The 19853-nt window shown below is 61.3% G+C and overlaps 2 protein-coding genes across 7 annotated transcripts in view; both read right to left on the bottom strand.

Annotated features, from left to right (window-relative positions):
* Positions 1-13687, bottom strand: part of CELSR3 (cadherin EGF LAG seven-pass G-type receptor 3) — a 29244-nt gene extending 15557 nt beyond the window's left edge. For all 6 annotated transcript variants that reach the window (XR_009743855.1, XR_009743854.1, XM_061456043.1 and 3 more), the window contains exons 1-7: positions 10579-13687; positions 4341-4973; positions 2649-2871; positions 2105-2220; positions 1189-1277; positions 624-781; positions 260-423 (exon numbers count right to left, since the gene is read on the bottom strand). Coding sequence is in view for 4 of the 6 variants with exons in the window: in XM_061456043.1 (XP_061312027.1) it covers positions 260-423; positions 624-781; positions 1189-1277; positions 2105-2220; positions 2649-2871; positions 4341-4973; positions 10579-13648 (4453 nt within the window). In the remaining 2 variants the exon portion in view is untranslated. The remainder of the gene's footprint in view (positions 1-259; positions 424-623; positions 782-1188; positions 1278-2104; positions 2221-2648; positions 2872-4340; positions 4974-10578) is intronic.
* Positions 13688-16645: 2958 nt separating this feature from the next.
* NCKIPSD (NCK interacting protein with SH3 domain) overlaps positions 16646-19853 on the bottom strand; it is a 35742-nt gene continuing 32534 nt past the window's right edge. Inside the window, exons 12-13 of the mRNA XM_061456004.1 lie at positions 18747-18919; positions 16646-18214 (exon numbers count right to left, since the gene is read on the bottom strand). Of these exons, the coding sequence (XP_061311988.1) occupies positions 18011-18214; positions 18747-18919 (377 nt within the window). The 3' untranslated portion in view covers positions 16646-18010. The remainder of the gene's footprint in view (positions 18215-18746; positions 18920-19853) is intronic.

The following is a 19853-nucleotide window of genomic DNA, read 5'->3' as shown; positions in this document are numbered from 1 at the left end:
GGCCCTGCCTGCTCAGGGATTAGGGTCAAGGCTGTTGCTGCTCCTTATGCCAGGCTAGACCTGCAGGCTCTGCGTGTGGGATCAGGGGACATTCTCAGGACATTAGCTGGGGTGGGGACTGAGGATTAGGGGGATCTGGAGGCCCCATTCTCCAATGGGAAGTTGCACAGCTCCAGCTGTGCTGCCGTGATGCTGTTACAGCCCAGCAGTGAACGGCAGTTCCCAGGACAGGGGCTGGCAGGAGCAGAGGTGCTGGTACCTGCAGCAGTGCCGTTGTTGGCGATGTAGGAGGCCAGGTCAATGCGTTTGCTGTCGATATACAGGTCTCTCATGCACCCCACAAAGTCCCGGTGAGTGACGGGGAAGTTTTCTGGCAGGTTGGGGACCCCTCCGAGGAGCAAGGGACCCGTGAGGTCCAGGGACCTACCAAGGACAGAAGCCCAGGGCTATAAGATCCACAGTGACCTCAGGCTGGCCAGCGCTCCCCAGTGCAAGGGCTGGGAAGCAGACATCCTCAGGGACAGGCACACAGAGCCGAGGTCCCAGGTGCACCACAGCAGCAGTGTCCCCACAACAACAGTGTCCCCACTGCAGCAGTGCCCAGCTGCCCCCAAGGAACTCACTTCTTGGAGCTGGTCTGCACACCCTCTGCAGCACAGGAGTAGTTCCCAATCTCGCTGCCGAACTGCAGGGCCACGGAGGTGTCACACTCGTCCACTGTCACGATGGCCACCTTGTCCTTGGAGGGGCCCTGCACCACCCCCAGGGCGCTGACCCTGGGCTGAAACCCAAGGCAGGGCATCAGGAACACACTCAGACCCAGGCACCAGGGTCCCCACCACAGCAAGGAAGGGGCCTGAGCACAGCCCGGTCCTCACTGATCTGCTGGAGGTGTGCATGAAGCAGAAGGAGCCCAAGCCAGCACACAGTGCCAGAGATGGACATGGGCATTCACACTCAGGCAGGTGACACTGGGTGATTCCGACAGCCCCAAGGGCTGACCTGAGGGTCAATCGCCCACTGCATTTGGCTGCCTGCTCCACTGCACCCATCCCCAAGGGCTCAAAACCACCTCTGCCTTCTTTCCAGGGCAGAGCCAGAGAACAGGAGAGCCAGATCTGCTCACTCACACCTTGCAGGGGGTGCACTCACACCATGCATGCGTGGGGACAGCCGTGGCACACACACCTTGTTGTAGTAGCGGAGCTGCAGCGTGTGCCACTGCCCATCACTCACACCTCCTGGCAGGTAGGGGCTCACCACCGTGCTGGACTCCCCTGCAGACAGAGATGATATGAGCTGAGCTCTCCCACAGCACCAAGCCCACAGTGGTCCCCACAGCCTCATGCAGGGATGGAGAAGGGCTTCAGGGAGACAGCTCAGCACAGCGGCCTCTGCTCGTTGTGGCCTTGCAGCAGGAGTGGGGTGGGGGAGTCATAGCCCTGGGACCAGCAGCCAGCGTCCGTGCTGGCTCCCGTGTCCAGGCTCCCTACCAGCATGTCCTGGCACCCTGCATCTGCCCTCCTGCCAGTCAGCCCAGCTGCAGCAGTGGCAGAGTGGCCACCCAATGCTGTGTGCAGGGGACAGGGGAGGAGAGCAGGGCCCAGGATGGGAAGGAAGCCTCTGTTGTTAACACAAGACTCCAGTGCTCCTGGCAGCTGAGCATTACACCCCTTGGGGCAGACAGGATGGGTGCAGGAGGGGCACAGTATGGGCACAAAGGAGCAGAGATGGGAACAACCGGATAGCAACTGCCCTCCCCAGAGGGTCCTCCTCTCCGGACTGGCTCACAGCAAGGCAGGAGGTGGAACTCACAGTGACAGAACGGGGCAAAAGGGCAGCAAAGGCACCAAAAGGTTTTGGGAGCACAAACCAGGACAAGTTCACTGCTGTGCTTGCATTCCTAAGCCCAGGGAGAGTCCTGGGACAGACACCCATCCCCTGGGCCATCCACTGACACTCACCAACACCTCTCTCAGCCCCGTTTGCCTTAACACAGGCTCCACCCAGGGTAGCACCCTCCTTCCCCTGCTCTGCGAGGGCCTCCTCACAGCTCCCACAGCACAAACCCCATAGCAGGGATTTGGGGTCACCCCAAGCCCACCTGTGGAGTACTTGAGCTGGACCTGCCCCTGGATGATCTCCACCGCCAGGAAGTCGTGCCGCTCGTTCAGGCGCCCGTTGTAGAGCAGGAGGCCGCTGGGCTCCACGGTGCTAAACCTGGAGCAAGAAGGAAGCAGGAGGGCAGAGCGTGCACCAGGGGCACGCAGGGATCCCTGGTCCCCCGTGCACACACCCAGCTCGGGGATGGGGGGAGGCCCGGGTCTGGCCCTGGGTGCAAACTGAGGTGGGAAGGGGCTGGGAGCACCCAATGGGTGCTGTGGGAGCACGGGGGCCTGGCATGGAGGCAGAGAGCTGGCAGCAGGGAAGGGACGAGACACTGAAGGAAGGCATGAGCGGACGGCAAGGGGAGACGTGCCAGTGCAGATTCAGAGCCCTCTGGCTGAAAGAGCAAGGGCAGCCCCAAGCCAAGGCAAAGCTCCTAACACCAGGGTGTGGGGAGCACCAGCCAAGCCCTGGCCAGGCCCAGGGCGCACCAAAGGCACCAGAGCAAGGCGAGGTGACCGGCAAGGGAAGAGAGGACTCACGAGAGCGCGAGAGTGAGGTGGAAGCGCTGGCGCAGGCCCCGGAACATGACGAAGGAGCGTGGTGGGAAGGAGCGTGCGGACACCTCGCAGAAGGGGCTCTCAAAGCCGCCCGCCGGGCACTGGCAGCGGAAGCCGCCATCGGCGCCGTTGGTGCAGGTGCCACCGTTGCGGCACACGCCGGGAGCGCAGCGCCCGGAGCGACTGTCCACTTCACAGTTGTCACCTGCGGGTGAGACATGAGAGCTGTGGACACAGTGAGCACCCACCACCCCCCGCCCCAGTGCAGGCCTTGTACCCACCATCCCTGCCCCAGGTCTGGGGGAGGTGGAGCTAGCGAGGGACATGACAACCCGGGTGTCACCCAAGGCTCCCCCAGGCAAGCCAGCACTGCCAGCCCTGCAGCACAAGCAACCAGCCTGGATGCGTTGCCAGCTTTGGCTGAAGGGGAAAGTTTGGACCCAGGACAGGATGGGAATGGGACAGGAAGCGACTGGCCATGGCTGGGGTGTGCAGTCCTAAGGATGGAGAGGCAAGGACAAGCCAGGGAAGTCCTGGCAATGCTGAGAGTGTCTCCTTGGGTACAGAAACTGTACCAGCCTGGGACAGGCATCACAGCCCTGGCTCTGGGGTGTGGGCACAGCCCAGGACCACTGAGCTCCCCTGTCAAGAGCTACGGAAGTCTCACCCACCCTAACCTAACCCTGCAGGCTCTGATGCAGGAGCAAAAGCCAAGAGGAAACCAGCCAGGAGAGGACACCAAATACTCCTGCACCTCACCGGTGTAGGCACCAGGGACGTCCCAGGCCAGCTCAGCGGTGCAGGGTTCTGGCCAGTCCCTGTTCCCACACACCACACAGAGAACTGCTCAGCCTCAGCCACAGTCCTACACCCCAGGGCCCTGCTCCCATTACTTGCTCAATGGCATGAAAGGAGGATGAGGAGACAGCACAAAGTGACAGGGAAACGAGCTCATTAACCCTTCTGCTAATGGCTGTTCATGCCTCAGATGCCGGGGGTTAATTACCACTGACTCTGTTATCTCACCAGGAACCACGATGGGAGAGCAGCTCCGAGGCAGCCATCTGCTGCTGCACTCCCCCTGCAGCCACAGCCCACCATCCCCAATGGCCAGGCATGGGTCTCCACAGCCTGCTGGGGACTTGTGGCTAAAAGACACTGCCTAGTCCAGGGATTACGCCATGGCTGGGACCAGATCCGCATGGATCGCATCCCACCTGGTGGCGCAGCTGGGCCCAGCCTCCCCTTCTGTTCTGGGGGGGCAGCAGCTCCCCGAGCGCACATGGGGCCAGCATGGGCTTCACACCTCTGCAGGCCAGCTGAAGGCTGGCACAGGCTGAGACAAGCACCTCTGATGGCCCCAGAGCCCAGCACTAGCATGGGGCAGGGCCAAGGAGCCTCCTGTGCTCCTGGCAGGGTCCAACCTGGTCCTGCTCTGTGAGAAAAGCTGGGAGGTAGCACTGGGGTCCCCCAAGCCCTCCATCCCACCTCCCTGCAAGACAGATTTCTATGGCAACCTCAGCCCTGCACATCCAGTGCCATGGAAACACGGAGGGCTGGACGCAGAGCTGGGCCTCTGAAGACAAAGAGGGGCCCCAGGACCCTTCTGGGCAGAGCACCCCGCCATGGTGCCAGCCACCCCGAGGGCCACGCCAGCCATGTCCTGGCACTCACCCATGAAGTGCTGGCGGCACACACACGTGTATCCCCCCTCCTTGCGGGTGCAGCTCCCGCCATTGCGGCAGGGGTTGGAGTAGCAGAGGTTGATCTCCGTCTCGCAGTAGTCCCCAGTGAAGCCCTGCGGGCAGCGGCAGCGCAGGCCGGCGATGGGGTGGATGGGCCGGAACAGGGTGGAGGGGGAGGCGATGAAGGGGGCTGAGCTGTCGAACTTGAGGACAGAGATGCACTTCATGTAGTTCTGGCAGGGCTCCCGCAGGCAGACGTTGTCGTCGAAGGGCAGCACCTCCAGCATGGAGGCGCCCGTCAGCGCCATGCGCTTCATGTACAGCTGCTCCTGCAGCTCCTCCGAGCTGAGGTAGCGCCCGCCCCGCGGTGCCAGCGCCGAGAAGCTGACATTGAGCACCGTGCCCCCCACGTCCGTGTCGTTCTGGATGTTGAAGATGAAGATGTCCTCCTTGGGCGTTGCGAGCACGGTGGCCACCCCTTCCAGGAAGGCGGTCAGCAGCGGGGAGAGGAAGCGCTCCTGCCACATGTTCTCCAGCCGCACCGTGATGCTGTTGGCCAGCATGTCCTCCGTGATGATGATCACCCGCAGGACGCACTGGGCCGTCACGCTGTGGATCCCGTCTGCGGGAGGGAACAGGGACATGCTGCAGGTCTTTGCCTGCTGCCCGGAGGGTCTCCTCCCTCCCACCCCGGGGCACAGCCCTGCGCTCCACTGTGGCCCCCAAAAGGCCCAAGTCCTTGGCTAAGGAAGCGTGGAGCCACAGCTCTGCCACTGGGGATGGAGGGGGAGCGGACGGTGTGGCTGCACCTTCTGCCTCCACCTTCTGCCTCCCTTCAGTCTCTCCACTGAGAGAACTCTCAGGTCTCTCGGGTCTCCTCCCTGTGCTGCATCTCGGCAGCAAACTGAGCACTCAGAACAAAGGTGCTTAAGAGACACAGGCAGAAGAGGTCCCAGCAGGAGGTTGGGCAAACACAGGAGCCAATGCCAGGGTCTGGGGTGTTTTGCTTCCCCACTGTGCCCCGTCTGCCTGCCCCACGTGCCTTCTCCTGCACTCTCCTACTGCCGTTTGCTTCCTTTCTCCTCTGGGGTCTCCAAGGCTTTTGTGCCTGTCTCCCTGCTTCCCCCCTTCCCGCCATCTGCTCCGCATCTCTTCCTCCCTCAGTCCATCTCCGGTTTGTTTAATTCTCTTTCATCTTCATTCTCCTTGGAGACCAGCTCCCTCCCCCTGGGACCCTGTACCACCGGAGCCATCTCCCAGGCACGGGAGCACACTTGGAGCCCGCTCTCTCCCTGGACCATGACCCTGAGCAGCATCTCAGCCCCATGTCAAGCACACTCATGTGCCAGCAGTCAGGCTGCAGGGACAAAGGACACGATACAGCCCGGTGGCAGCAGCTCAACCATTCCCCTGCTTCACCTCACCCACCTACCCAGCCCCAAGGCCAGCGGATCCCGCTGCTATTGGGGGATCACACCTCCGAGCCTCATGAGCAAAGCTGCCTTTGCTATTCCTCTCTTGCCGTGGCTGCCGCGCTGCAAAGCCTTTGATTTCCCCCAGCCCTTTTGAAGCCCGCAGAGCAGGAGGATTTAAGGACTGAAATATCTCCCTTTTCCCCCCCTCTCTCTTCTGCTCTTCAGAATGTGACAGCTTTCTGGTGACCCTGCAAATTCTCATGCAAGCACTGGGGCTGGAGCTCTGGAGATAAGGCTCGCGTGGGGCTGGGGAGCAGCGGTGCCAGCACAGTCACCTGGGAGCTGATCTCCCGGAAAAGGGGGGTTGCTTCTCTCTGAAATCCACCTGCTCCTGAGCCGTATGGAAGCAAGGTGAGAAACCACCCCTCGGTGGTGCGCTGGCTCTGACAATGCAGGGCAGCAGGAGAGCAGTCACAAAGAGCTCTGTGCTGCCTGGGCTCAGCACAAGGAACCAGCATCGCCACCTGCACTCCTGAGGCACCTTCTCTCTGCAAGAGGCTGACCCAGGCCGGGGGGGGCTGGAGCACAGTGAGAGCCACAAGCCTGGCTCAGCTGCACTTGGCAGGAGATGCTCCCATACCCCCAGAGCCTGGCGAGGCAGCATCCTGGGACACCAGCACCCTGAGAGCAGCTCCCTCTTCTGCAGGAAGCTGTGCATGTCCCGTTCCAGCTCTTCTCCCTTTGTCCCTTCCTTGCACTCTGCCTCTGGCCAAGGCAAGGCTGAGCACGGCTCAGCCCAGCAACCCCTTCCTCTGCTCCCTGAGCTCCTGCTTCACGTGGAAGCAGCCTGGAGGCCCAGGGGACAGCTCTCGCCCTCCCCAGGGGCTGCCGAGCGCCCAGCAATAGGCAGGCAGACATCTGCCTGATTTATGGCTCCCATTAGGCCTCGGCTGGCACAATGCTGAGCGCTGGAGCAGGCTGGAGGCCAGCAACACCTCCCAGTGCAAGGAGGCTGTGGCTGGGGAAAGTGGGCTGCAGGGTGCCCAGCACCCTTGGCATTGCCCAGCCCATGGCACTGAGTACCCCTTTCCCCACTCCCCACAGCAGCGTGGAGCCAGCCCTGGCCCCACAGCCATCCTTGGTAAGCTCCCCCATACAACCCTGTCCCACCACAGCATCACACCCAGGGCTGGCTCTGTGCAAGGCGAAGCAGATGGTTAGAGAATGACCTGCTGCAAATGGCAGGAGGAAGCTACCAAAGGCAAACCCAAAGCTGGCTGGAGGCACTGACCCCCCTGGGAGGCATTGTCATCACGACTGCTCAGCCTTTCTGATTAAATCCTGTGGCCAGAGAGCTGGTGTCTGGCGAATATTCATGTAGCAGAGCCCTGGAAACATTGCCTACAGGGAAAGGAGCAGGGAGAGGGGACACGAGGGGCTGGGCAGCACCGAGGCATCCTGTTTGCACTTCCACAACTGACAGCAACCAGCTTCAGCAGCAGGGAAGCTGCAGAAGGAAGAGCTCTGGACAGAGGCGGACAGGCAGCAGACTCCTCCTGGGAGCTGCCTGCCCACCTGGGACAGGAGCTCTGGGCCTGAGCTGGAGGCCTCTTGGGGAGAACAGGGCTGCCATCCGCTGCCCGGCTGTGTGCTGTGTCTGCCAGGGCAGGAGCCCACCTCTCCTGCCCCCCCGTGCTGCCAGAAGCTCTCCAGACCCTGGGCAGCACCAGGCACAGGCTTCTGCCAACACTCCCATCCCGAGAGCCCCCGCGCCACTGGCAGAGGCTCCCCATCCCCTGCAGCAAACACCTGGGCCTCCAGCCTCGCACGGAGCTCCAGGGATGGTGCAGGCAGCAATGCAGCTCAAACAGGTCCTGACCCAGAGGGGATGCACCCCTGCCCTCACCTGCAGGGACCAGGAGCTCAGAGACAGGCCATGGTGCATGATCCCCTGCATGTGCCAAGCAGCAGAGCCTGCATCCAACAGTGACAGCCACTGCTCCGCCCGGGACACCCCGGCGTGGCGATGGCCTCTGGGACAGGCAAGGGGCAGTGCTCACATTTGCAGCTGAGGAGCAGTGAAACATCCCCAGAGGAAAAGCTGGGAAAGGAGGAGACAGGCACGGGAAGGTGAGCAGCGCCCAGTGCTTCCGAAGGGCTTGGGCAGACCTCTCAAGGCTGATGGCACTTGACAGGTTAAGAGATCTCAAACGTAAATCACTTCCCTCAGCCAGCATATAGCACAAATGTCACCCTCCTGGCAGCTCAAAGACTGGGGCTAAAGTACAATAACCAAGATAACTCCAAAACCGTGCCCTAGCCAGGACTGGAAAGCCTTGAGTCTCGCACCCAAACTCTGTGGTCCTCACCTCCGGCTGTGATGGACCCAACAGGGGAGGAAGCTCCTTGGAGTGAGCTCCTCACGGGAGGGGAGGCACGCAGGTTGTGAAAGGCCAGGGCAGCCCTGGGACCCCCAGCTGACCTGAAAAGACAGCTCCGACGTGCTCAGCCCCAGGAGCCAGGACAGACGTGCTCTGGGTGAGTCCTCCCTGCAGGCTGGGATTCAGGTGAGGTAACTGGGACACATTGGTCCCCTCCTCAGGGCAAGCCTTTGCGCTGTGCACAGAGAGCTTGAGGGGAGCCCGGCCAAGGCAACAGCCAGAGCTGAGCCTCCCCCCTGCCATCAGCCTGGCCCAGCGAAACCAGGCTGGGATGGTTTGAAGTCAACATGATGGCAGCTTCCTACAATGCCCCCATTTCAGTTTGCTGCGGCCACGGACACAGCCCCACCACCTCTGCCTTGAATCCTGAGTGGCCAAGAGACCCTTTTAACAGCCATAGGTGACTATGCACCTGCAAGGAACTGGGGTCAGTTTTGAGGTATTCAGTCCCTCCGGAAAGGAACTGGTTTGTGACCATGGAATCCCAGAGTGGTTTGTTTTGAAAGGACCTTAAAGCTCACCCAGATCCAACCCCTGCCACAGGCAGGGACACCTTCCACTAGAGCAGGGTGCTCCAAGCCCCATCTGGCCCAAGTCTTTCCTGCTTCCAGCAAGGGGCTGAGCTGAAGACACACACTGCTCACAGCCCCCTTGCCCTGCTTTAGGCAGATCCAGCCTCCCTCAAAGGGACCATAAAGCTCACAGGCAGGCACAGAAGCTGTCCCCTCCTTGGGTGCTGACCCTCGGGGCACCCTCCATGGTGCTATTGTTGCCTTCCTGCAAGAGGAAGGTGCTCCGGCACAGTGCTGTGCGGGGCTGTGCTGGGCAAACAATGCAGACAGCTCTGATGTCCTGGCCACCAGCCCTGCAAAGCCCCCCTGCACCCAGCACCAGCGCGGGGCCACGGGGCCGCCGGCTACACGGGGGGCTGCAAACAACAACGGCAGCCACCAAAGCAGCCTCCACCTCCCCAGCAGCACCAGGGCCAACAAAAGGCCCCTTTCCCGGTGGCTTCCCTCCCCAGGACAGCTCTTCCCCTTCCATCTTCTCCCCCATCACCAGCACACCTCTCCCAGCTGCCCTTCCCACTGGAAGATGACGACACTCTAACTGCAAGGCCCCCTCGATGCAGGACTTCGGGTTGCGATTGTCTCCTGCCTTTGTGCAGGGTTAAGTGTGCGAGGAGGCAGGGCTTGCCTGAGCACACAGGGCAGGGGCTGGAGGAGTCAAACACCCCATCTCTAGCGATGGGCAAGTGCGTGTCTCAGCCAGCCCTGCAGTTACAATTAACCCCCGAAGAGCCCCAAGCCAGTGCCAGACTGGTGCTGGCCGTGCAGGATTGCCTCAAGCACGTCTGCTCCTCCAGCCTCGCTCCACCTTTGGAAGGGAATCCTCCCCTTGCTGAATGAGCTGATAGAGAGGGAAAGGGGAAGGCAGCTGGAAGCTGAGGTCAGGGGAGCTCCACAGCTTAAGGCTCCCCAGGTAATTCAGCGCTGGCCCCTCAAGGGAGGGCTCCTGCCCTCCCCCAGAGCCGCTCCTCGGTTCAGCGATGGCCAGCCGGACGCCTCCATTTCAGATCACGCATCCACGAGCAAAGAAAGGCTGATGTGAAGGCATCAGGCAATGAGGAGCTGCAGGTCCCAACCCCACCTGCTCACACACAGCCCCTCAGTGCATCTGAAGGGGACCCCAACGCCCCCCAAAGCCATCGCCCACCCGCACGGGGATACTCCAGCAACACATATGACACCAGAGCTCAAAGCGCGGTGCTGTGGGGTTGGTCACAGCTGCCCCTCGCAGCACTCATGTGGCTGCAGAAGGTGGTGCCAGCTCTGAGGCCACAGCACAAAGCACCAGTGCCGGCACGCGCCGCAGCCAGAACTGGGACAGAACCGTTTGCTGCCAGCACACGGGTGTTTCTGAGGGGCTCCCACCCCAGCACAGCCGGTCCCAGAAGGGACAAGAGCCACCAGGCCCGGGACACAAGCACTGTTGGCAGCCCCCAGGGTGGCAGCTTGGCCACCGCGGCACCGGCTGCGTGCCCAGCCAGCACCCTGCAGCCACGCCACAGCCTCACTGGCAACAGCAGCCTCAAAGGTGCCTTGGGAGCAGCTACAAGCGATCCTCACAGCTCAGCAATGTTGCTTTGTTCTCGCAGGCCACCTCCGGCCTCGGCCCCCTCACACAGTGCTCCCCGGCACTCCCACTGCTTCCCAGCCCCTCCAGGATTATCCTCCATCGGAAGGGGCTTCCAAGCCAAATCTTGCTGCCAGTCGCCAGTCCACCCCCCCCAACCCCCCCCAGTGCAGAACAGGCTCCCCTGAGGGTTCTGCACTCAGGATTTAACGATAGGGTGTGAAAACCATCCTACCTGTGACAGTGACCAGCATGGAGGCCACAAGCGGCCGGTTGTTGTCCAGCTGACGGCTCAGCCTCAGCTCCCCGCTCGACTGATTGACAATCAACAAGTGCAGTTCATTTCCCCGCTCAAAGGTGTAGAAGAGGCGGTCAGATGCATCCGGGTCATAAGCTGGGACCTTCCCTATGACACCCGAGGGGAAGGTGTTGGACTTATTGGACACGTAGTTATTGAACAGGATCTGGAAGTTCTTGAGAACGGGGCTGTTGTCATTCTGGTCAATGAGTTTGATGTGGACCGTGGCTCTGCTGACCAGAGGGGCAGAGGTGGCCTGCACTACAATCACGTACTCAGGTTTTGTCTCGTAATCCAGGTCTATCAAGGCTGTGAGCTCCCCAGAAAAGATGTCCATCTGGAATATCTCTGGGATGTTGCCTTCCACGATCTGGTACATGATCTGGGCATTGGGTCCCTCATCTGGGTCAACAGCTGTGATTTGGGCCACGACAGAGCCTACAATGCTGTTCTCCTTTACCAAGACCTCAAACTCTTCGGCAGGGAAGACAGGGGCATTGTCATTCACATCCTGAATGGTAACCTGGATGTGGACAGGAGTGCGCTGAGGAGGGATGCCCCTGTCCACAGCATACGCTGTCAGCTCGTAGACAGGAACGTTTTCACGGTCCAGCCTGCGGACAGTGCGAATGATGCCCGAGGTGGGCTCGATGGTGAAGTCTCCATCCCCATCCTCCCCGTTCTGGAATGTGTACTGCACTCGCCCATTGGTGTGGGCATCCCGGTCAGTGGCAGAGATCTGGAGCACGCTGGTGAAGGGAGGCGCGTCCTCGGAGATCATGCCCTGGTAGTGAGGGCTCACGAACTGGGGAGCATTGTCATTTACATCGTTCACCATGATTTCAACATAGGTGGTGTCTGCTTTCTGGGGGATCCCGTTGTCCTTGGCAGTGATAGCCAACGTGTATGTGACCTGGTCCTCGTAGTCCAGTTCTGCCTGGAGAGTGATGGCCCCGGAGTCCGGATCAATGCGGAACTGAGGGACATTGTCTTCCAGATAGTAAGTGATGCGGGCGTTTTCCCCCACGTCATCATCCGTGGCACTGATCACCACCACGGTGCTGCCCACGGGCCGGTCCTCGTTGATGCTCACAGAGTAGTGGGCGCTCTGGAACACCGGCCGGTGAGTGTTGGCATCAGTGATGTTGATGTGAACATGGCAGTTGTCACGCAGGGTGCGATCGGAGGCCGTCACAGTGAGCACGTAGCGCCTCTCCTGCTTGTAGTCCAGCGGCAGAGACAGCGTGATGAGCCCCGTCCCACCCTGCGTGCTGATGGAGAAGCGATTCCGCGTGTTGCCTCCTGTGATCTGGTAGGTGATGGCACTGTTCACGTCACGGTCGATTGCCGTAACGCTGAGGACGCTGGTCCCCACGGCTGCATCCTCATTCAGGCGGATGAAGTACTCCTTCTGGGTGAACTCAGGGCGGTTATCGTTGACATCCATGACAGTAATGGTGACGCTGGCGGAGGCGGATAAAGATGGGGAGCCGTGATCCCGAGCCTCTACCCCAAAAAAGTAGTGCTCGACCGACTCGCGGTCCAAGGGCCCGCTGACCGTGATCCACCCCGTGGCACTGTTCACCACGAAGGGTGTGTCAGCCGAGACCCCCGTCAGTTTGTACTCCAGGCGCGAGTTCTCGCCGTAGTCTGCGTCCACTGCCTGGATGTGGATGACGGAGTGGCCGAGGGGAGCGTTCTCCAGGACGGAGATCTGGAAAGGCGTGCTGACAAAAATGGGGGCATGGTCGTTGATGTCCACCACCTGGATGCTGGCCATGCCGGTGTTGTTGGAGAGGGGAGGGCGCCCCGCATCCTGTGCCCGGATCCTGAGGGCATACTCCCGCTCCACCTCAAAATCCAGCGGGGCCACCACCTGGATCTCCCCAGTGACGCTGTCGATGGAGAACTGCCCCCGGCTGTTCCCGCTGATGATGTTGTAGTGGACCAGCGCGTTGTTGTCCTTGTCCAGGTCGGTAGCGGTGACACGCAGGATCTCGGTGTGGGGCCGTACGTCCTCCCTCACCTGCACGATGTAGCGCTTCTCGCTGAACTGAGGCGTGTTGTCATTCTCGTCAAGCACCGTGATGTAGACCTTGACTGTGGCGGAGCGGGGTCCTGGCTCCCTGCCCTGGTCGTTGGCCTCCACCACCAAGGAATACCGCTCCATCTTCTCCCTGTCCACGGGCCCGCTGGTGGTGATGAGCCCGGAGCGCGGGTCGATCTCGAAGACGGCGTGTGCCGCCTGCTCGTTGACGAAGCGGTAGCGGATGTTGGCATTGGGTGGGGAGTCGACGTCGGTGGCCCGCAGCTGCAGGATGGGGTACCCCTCCTCCACGTTCTCCCGGATGGTCTCCCGGTACTCGCCCTGCTCGAAGACGGGGTCGTGGTCGTTGCGGTCAGCCACGGCGATGGCCACCATGGTGGTGGCCGAGAGCCGGGGCGCGCCGTGGTCGGCGGCCGTCACGCGGAAGTAGTGGAGCTCCATGCTCTCGCGGTCCAGGGCCTGCGTGGTGGTGATGAGCCCTGCCCGCGGGTCGATGCTGAAGAGCTCCCGGGACCGGCTGTTCATCAGCGCGTCCATGGAGTACACGAGCCGCCCCGCCTCGCCGCCGTCGGGGTCCTGCGCGGCCACCGCCACCACCGCCGTGCCCGCCGGCTGGTTCTCCGCCACCTCCGCTTGGTAGTTGTACTGCGGGAACAGCGGGTGCCGGTTGGGGACTGCGCGCCGGCCCCGCCGCCCCGGGAATAGGGATGGGGACGGGGACGGGGACGGGGATGGGGATGGGGACGGGCGCGGCGCGGCGGCGCGGGGCGGGCAGCGCGGAGCCGGCGGAGCCCAGCACGGCTCTGCGGCGGGGCAGCCCCCGCGGGCCGGCGGATCGGCAGCCCCCAGCCCGGGGGGGAACAAAGACAGCAGCAGCAGCGGCAGCAGCAGCGGAGGAGGAGGAGGACGGCGGCGGTGGCGGCGGCGGCTCGGGGCGGGCACCGGCTCCTCCGCCGCCATGGTGGCTCGGCGGCCGCCGCCCCGGCCCGGCGCTCGGCGGCTGGGCTCGGTGCCGCCCCCCACCCCTCTCCGCTCAGCGCCGCCGCCGCGGCTGCTGGGGGTGGCGGCGGCTCCTCCCGCAGCCCCAACATGGCTCCCGCCGCCCCGCCCCGCGCCCCCGCCCGCCCCGCGCCGCCATCTTGAGGAGGGCGGGCAGCGCCAGGCCTCCGCCCCGCCGCGGTCGGGCACCTGCGGGCACCGGCAGCGGCCGCGCCGAGCCTGTGCTGCGGCTACCGCCGGGCTCGGCGGCTTCAGCAGCGGCCGAGAGCAGACCGTGGGGTTGGTGCCTGCTGCCGGCAGAACCAGCACCGGACTGGTTTGTGTGGAAGGCACCTTAAAGCTCCTCCAGCTCCAACCCCTGCCACGGGCAGGGGCGCCTTCCACTAGAGCAACTTGCTCCAAGCCCTGTGTCCAACCTGGCCTTGAACACTGCCAGGGATGGGGCAGCCACAGCTTCTCTGGGCACCCTGTGCCAGCGCCTCAGCACCCTCACAGGGAAGAGCTTCTGCCTAAGAGCTCATCTCGGTCTCCCCTCTGGCAGGTTAAAGCCATTCCCCTTGGCCTGTCCCTACAGGCCCTTGTCCAAAGCCCCTCTTCAGGTTTCCTGGATCCCCTTCAGGCACTGGAGCTGCTCTCAGGTCTCCCCAGAGCACAGCAGAGGGGCAGGATCCCCTCCCTGAGCTGCTGCTCACGCTCTGGGGGTGCAGCCCAGCACACGGCGGGGTGGGGGTCTGGGTTCAAGCACACGCTGAAGCTGGGTCATAGGGAGCTCCTCCTCACCCGGCACCCCCAGTCCTCCTGAGGGCTCCAAGCTGCAGGTTTTTCTTCCAACATCCATGAAAAATAAAACCTGATTTTCCAAGGGAAGTTCAGGTTAGGGCCCTTGAACCATTCCCATTGGAATGGTTCATTAGCGCAATCAGCCTCCAACTTTGCTGTTGGTTTGATCTCAATCAACTAATATCGCAGCCTAATCCACTGAAGCTTGTAACAGGTTTAGGAATAACGGGGATTTAGGTCCTCGTCAGTGTTCAGTGGAGGAAATACCCTCAGCTGTGTCCTGGGAAGAAGAGCGGAGCCCAAGGCGTGGTGGCTGGGGAAGAAAGAGCCACAGCAGGGAGGGAAAGAAATCTGGGAGATGGGAGAATTGAGGGTGGGGTAGGGAGTACACCGGCCACACCGTGCCTCCATGCACATCCCAGCCCCGCGGGGGCTGCAGGAGCCCCCCCGTCACCGTGATGGGCGGGCTGTGCTCTGGGGTGGGTTGGCTGGGGAGCAGGGGACGCCCCGCGCCCGCACCGCAGCCGGGCTGGGCACCGCCGGCACCCCTGGTGTTAACAGCACAGACTCACACCGGGCTTTTCGCTGACCGCAGGGCACAGCAGGGCTGCGGACCTCGAGGGGTGTCCTCCGCACCGGACGGGGCCGCAGCATCCCGCAAGGTGCTGCGGAAGCGCCGAGTCCTGGCATATCGGCACTGCGCCTCTGCCCAGTGCCCCGTGTGCCTGCACTCCCCCAGCAACCGCGGCCACCGCCGGCTCTCCCGCAGCTCCGGTCCTACCGATGGTGACAGATGGTCCCCTATCAGTTACCATCAGTGTAAGCACGGCGGTGGGAAGCGCTGCTGCTGCCCGCTGAGCTGGGCTCGGCTGCAAGCGCCTCCCGCTCCCAGGGTGACTAAGAGAGCACAAAGCGGGGTCTGCAGCACGCCCGGCTGGTCCCCAGCCACCCTACACCGTCCTCACAGCCGGAGCCTCGGGCTTCCACTGCAGGGCTGGTGTTTCCCTTCCACCTCCATCACGCTGGGCTGAGCACATTTCATGGCTGAAGCACCCGTGTGGCAGGAAGGTGCCGGCTTCACACGAGCCCCTGGCGCCGGCTGGATCCTACATCCCACCTCCTCAAAGTGGGGATTTGCCATTAAGAAACCCAATCAGGAGAGGGGAGAGACTTTTAAAACACGGTGAAGGCTTTCAAGTGTATTTGTTGTAATTACCCGACTGACAGCTCAGCGGAGGAGGAGAAAATCGTCAGGGTATTGCTGCCACAAAACAGTTGTAATTGAATCATTCCAGACAATAAAGCAGAGGTGGGGGTCACAGCCAGCGCATCGCTCCCCCCCAGCTTCCCCAGCACCCATCACTGCTGCGCAACAAAACACATCCATACCAGGAGATACTGCTTTAATAAAGGCTTATTACAGCTAACAGAAGCGCGGTGTATGAGCTGTGCCTGTCACCCACACACAGAGCAGGAGCCACCAAGTATCCCCAGGGATAATGCTGCGGTTCAGCTCCCTGCATCGCACCTTTCCCGGGAGCAGGCGCAGCTCTGCCAGGGTGCAGGAGGGGTCACCCCGTGTGGTGGGACAGGGCTGAGCACACCCAGGGATGCAGAAGGAGCCACCAGCTCTGCCCCATCAGGGCACTGTCACAGGAGGCTTTGCCAGGCTGTGCCCCTGGCTCCCAGAGCCATGGATCCTGCCCGCTCCCCAGGGCAGGTGCCTGCCCGCACCCCAGCCTGGTGGAGAAAAGCCTGGGCAGTGCCACTGAGGGCAAGTGCCAAACACATGCCACCACTGCAGCCGGGCACTAGCCAACACAAGCACAAGCAGCACCCAGAGCAAGCCGAGGTTATCCCAGGGAATGTGCAGCTAAACAAGGGGGCACAGGAGAGCCCCACAGGGGGAGCACCCGTAAGTGCTGGCAGCCCTCATGTACACTGTTCCCCATGGGTGCAGCCTGACACAAGAGACACTGGGTCTGGGACACAGCCCTGGCTCCATTCCTGCTGGCTGCTGCATGAATGGGTCACAGCCTGCACCCAGCACATACAGCCCTGCTCCTGCCCACTGGCTCCTGTTCGAGATCAGGACCCACAGCATTGCCTTTGGGGGCTGCAGGCACCCCTCCACATCAGTCCCCCTGGCAGAGGCAGGCAGGGCTATATTCACACAACTCCGGTTAAAGACATTTTATTCCTCTGCATGTTACACCGAGTGTTTAAGAAAATACAGGATCCGTTTTGACATTCATACATTTTTACAGGGGAAAAAATAGGTTTCTCTACGAGGGTGTTATTGAGCTTGGGCACTGCCAGGCTGCCTTCAGCAGGGCCTCACCCCCCTAAGTGCCAGGCCAACCCCTCTGCTCCTGAGCATCCCTGCCCCAGGGCTACAGCCCAGGCTGCAGAGCTCAGGGATCACTTCAAGCTAAAACAACACAGTGCCCAGCATTTCCAGTTCCACTTTCCAATAGCTCCTACACTGGGTACTGTAAAGGAAGAGCTAGGGACAGGGCTTGACCAGACTGCGCACATGAACAGCTAAGAGACCCACGTTAGTGCGTGTGACAGGTTAATCCCACTTGCTAGAAACCTAGAGGGAATATAAATAAGGGTTCCCCACACTCGTGCACGGTCACAAACAGCTACTGGACACGAGGCTGACGCTGCCTCTGAGCGCTGCCGCGTGAGGGGCGGGCAGTGAGGCAGAGCTGCAACGAAGCAAAACCCACAGAGCAGAGCGCATCTACCCATCCAGGGCCACGCTGCCCACCCAGGGCCGTGCTGCCCACCCGGGGCCACGCAGCAGCCTTTGCTTGGCAGGACACAGCTTTGAGCTGTGCCCAGGCCAGTGGCCTCCCCAGGGCAGCAGCACCTGCGTGGTCGTCACTGGAGGCTGCCTCAGGGTGCAAGGACCTTGGTTAAACAGCACTATAGAAAGCAGATCGAAAAAGCAGCTGCTGGGGTAAGATCTGCTGGCCCTGGCGAGTTGCTGCCCAGAGGCAAGGCTGCGGGCCGGGAGGGGGAAGGCTCACTACACGAGGCGTCAGACAGCGAGCGGGCTGCTCCCCTTTGGCAGGGCGGCAGCACATTGGCACTACAGCAGCAAACAGAACAGATGTTACGGAAGCTTCTTCCAAGCACCAGCAGACTCCACTTGGTCACTGCAGGGAGAGATGCACATGGAAAAGAAGTGATGCTCTAAGGCAAAGGCCTTTCTCTTCGGGACCTTGGGACAGCAGCACAGCCAAACACCCCCACTGCCACGTCCCTCACACTCACTGCCCTTCCCACCATCACCAGCTGCCTGAGCACCACCAGCGCCTGCCGTGCTCCAGCCTCCCCAAGCACCAGCCCCGGGGCATCCCGGGCCCTTTCTGCCGCTGGCCTTGCTAAAGGGCTGGTGAACACTGTCCCAACCTTAGGCCTCGCAGGGAGGGGTACAAGGTATGAGCTGTACTGAAGGGAATGGGGAGGAAGTGTCAACAAGAGACGTTGTCAATCCAAGTGGTTCAGGCTCCAGTTCAAGCCGATGGGCGGTTAGCTGGTACCAGGAGAGATTTCTGGGAACTCCTTATAGATCTCCAGGATGATGAGTTTGTCCATCTGGCACTGCTGGTCCTCCTCCTCCTCGCCCAGGATGCGCTGCAGGATGCCCTGCAGGTCGGAAAGGCGGTGCTGGTGCTGCAGATAGGCTGTGGAGCGGATGATGGCGTGCATCAGAGACAGATACTCCATCCTCAGCTGCCAAGTGGGAGGGGAGACAAAACACAGAGCACAATGAAGGATTTAAAGTGAGATAAACAAGCACAGCAGCTGCTGCTGCTCCACCAGTCAGGGAGTGACTCCAGAGGCACCTGCTTTTCCTTAAGGCTCATGAGTAGCTGTGGAAAACCCTGCTTTTCCCCCAGCAGCCTGGTGCTGCTCCTCACCCACTCTCAGACATGCACATCCCTGCCTCTTGCATACAGGGATCCCTCTTACTTCCAATTACTCACATGGGGTCCCTGTTCCCAAATGTCCCTGCAGAAGGGTGCAGACCACCAAAGGCCTGGCAGATCTTTCCTTAAACATGTGTCTCCACTGCTTGGTGCTGGGCAGGATAACAGCCCCCTTCCTCTTCAGCTCCAAGATTGATCTGAGCATCCAGAAGCATCATACCCATACCATGACCCTGCTCATGCCTGCCCCAGCTGGCCCCCACAGAGGACCAAGAGACACACAGTTGCTCTGGGACTCAGCTCCCTGCCCCAGTGCCTGGGGTTACTGCGAGCACCTTGTCTCCTGGGGAGAGATCAGCGATCTGCCGCACCAGGATGTCGATCAGCACCATCATGTCCGTGTGGTAGAAGATGCTGGCTGTGTCCTTGCTGGCAAAGATGTCCTGCAGGAACTTCAGCACCGAGTGCGGGGGCTGAGGCTGATGCTTGAAGATACAAACCGGATCATCTGGGGAAGGCAGAGGGTTCCTGCTGAGCCATCCCCTCCCTGCATCCCAGGGCCTGGAGAGGAACCGGCCCCGGCCCTGGTGCCCGCGGTGCCTCGTGCGGGCAGAGCTCAGTGCCTCGCACAGAACTGCCCAATGGGAGGGATGGAGCTCTGTGGGGCACGGAGCCCAGAGCAAACCCATCAGCATCAATCACTGCAGGTGCTTCACTCACCTCCCCAGGTGAGAGCTCATTAGCACATCACCTCCCTGTGCCCCCTTCAGCTCAACAGCTTCCACCCCTCTTCCCCCTGGTTCATTAGATCTGGTCCAATGACCCCTCCGAAAAGCCCATCAGAGCCTGTACCAGACACAAGCTTTCCCCACAGGGACCAGGCTCGTACCATCCCAGAAAGAAGAAACACTCTCAAATTTAAATGAGCCACCACATCCTGTTCTCTTCCAGAACACATCCCTGCAGACCCCAAGAGGGGCTCTGGAGACTGAAGCCCCCCAGCAGTCATCAGGAAGGCAGGCAAAGGAGATGCATCTTCATTAGGTTGTGGGCCCCTCTTTCTTCTACCAGCCCCCTGCAGTAAGGTGATCCCTGCAGGGAATCTGGCAGGGAAAGGGCTAAACAAAGGCTTTGGGAGGAGGCCAGACAGAACAGCGCTGAGATGCTGGCTGCCCTTAAGCTGATAGAGTGTGGAGACAGTGATTTGCAACCCCAGAGAGAATTAAAGCCAGGCAAAGATGAGCTGCAAGCATCACAGGATGAGTTTTTATCAGCAAATCAACAGAATGAATCTCGGGCAGCAAAGCCCCTGTGCTCCAGAAGGTATTAGAAAGCACAAGAGTGGTGTGCAGCACAGGCAGAACTGCCTGGCACCACTTCTCCTGCAGAGACCTCCAGCCTTCCAGCAATCTGCTTTGCTAAAGCTCTGCACGTTCTGTGGG

Source organism: Pezoporus flaviventris, unplaced genomic scaffold, assembly GCF_033815535.1.
Source record: "Pezoporus flaviventris isolate CSIRO_AGI_PZ_B2104156 unplaced genomic scaffold, CSIRO_AGI_Pfla_v1 ptg000021l, whole genome shotgun sequence".
NCBI lineage: Eukaryota > Metazoa > Chordata > Aves > Psittaciformes > Psittacidae > Pezoporus > Pezoporus flaviventris.
This window is presented reverse-complemented; position numbering and strand designations above follow the sequence as displayed.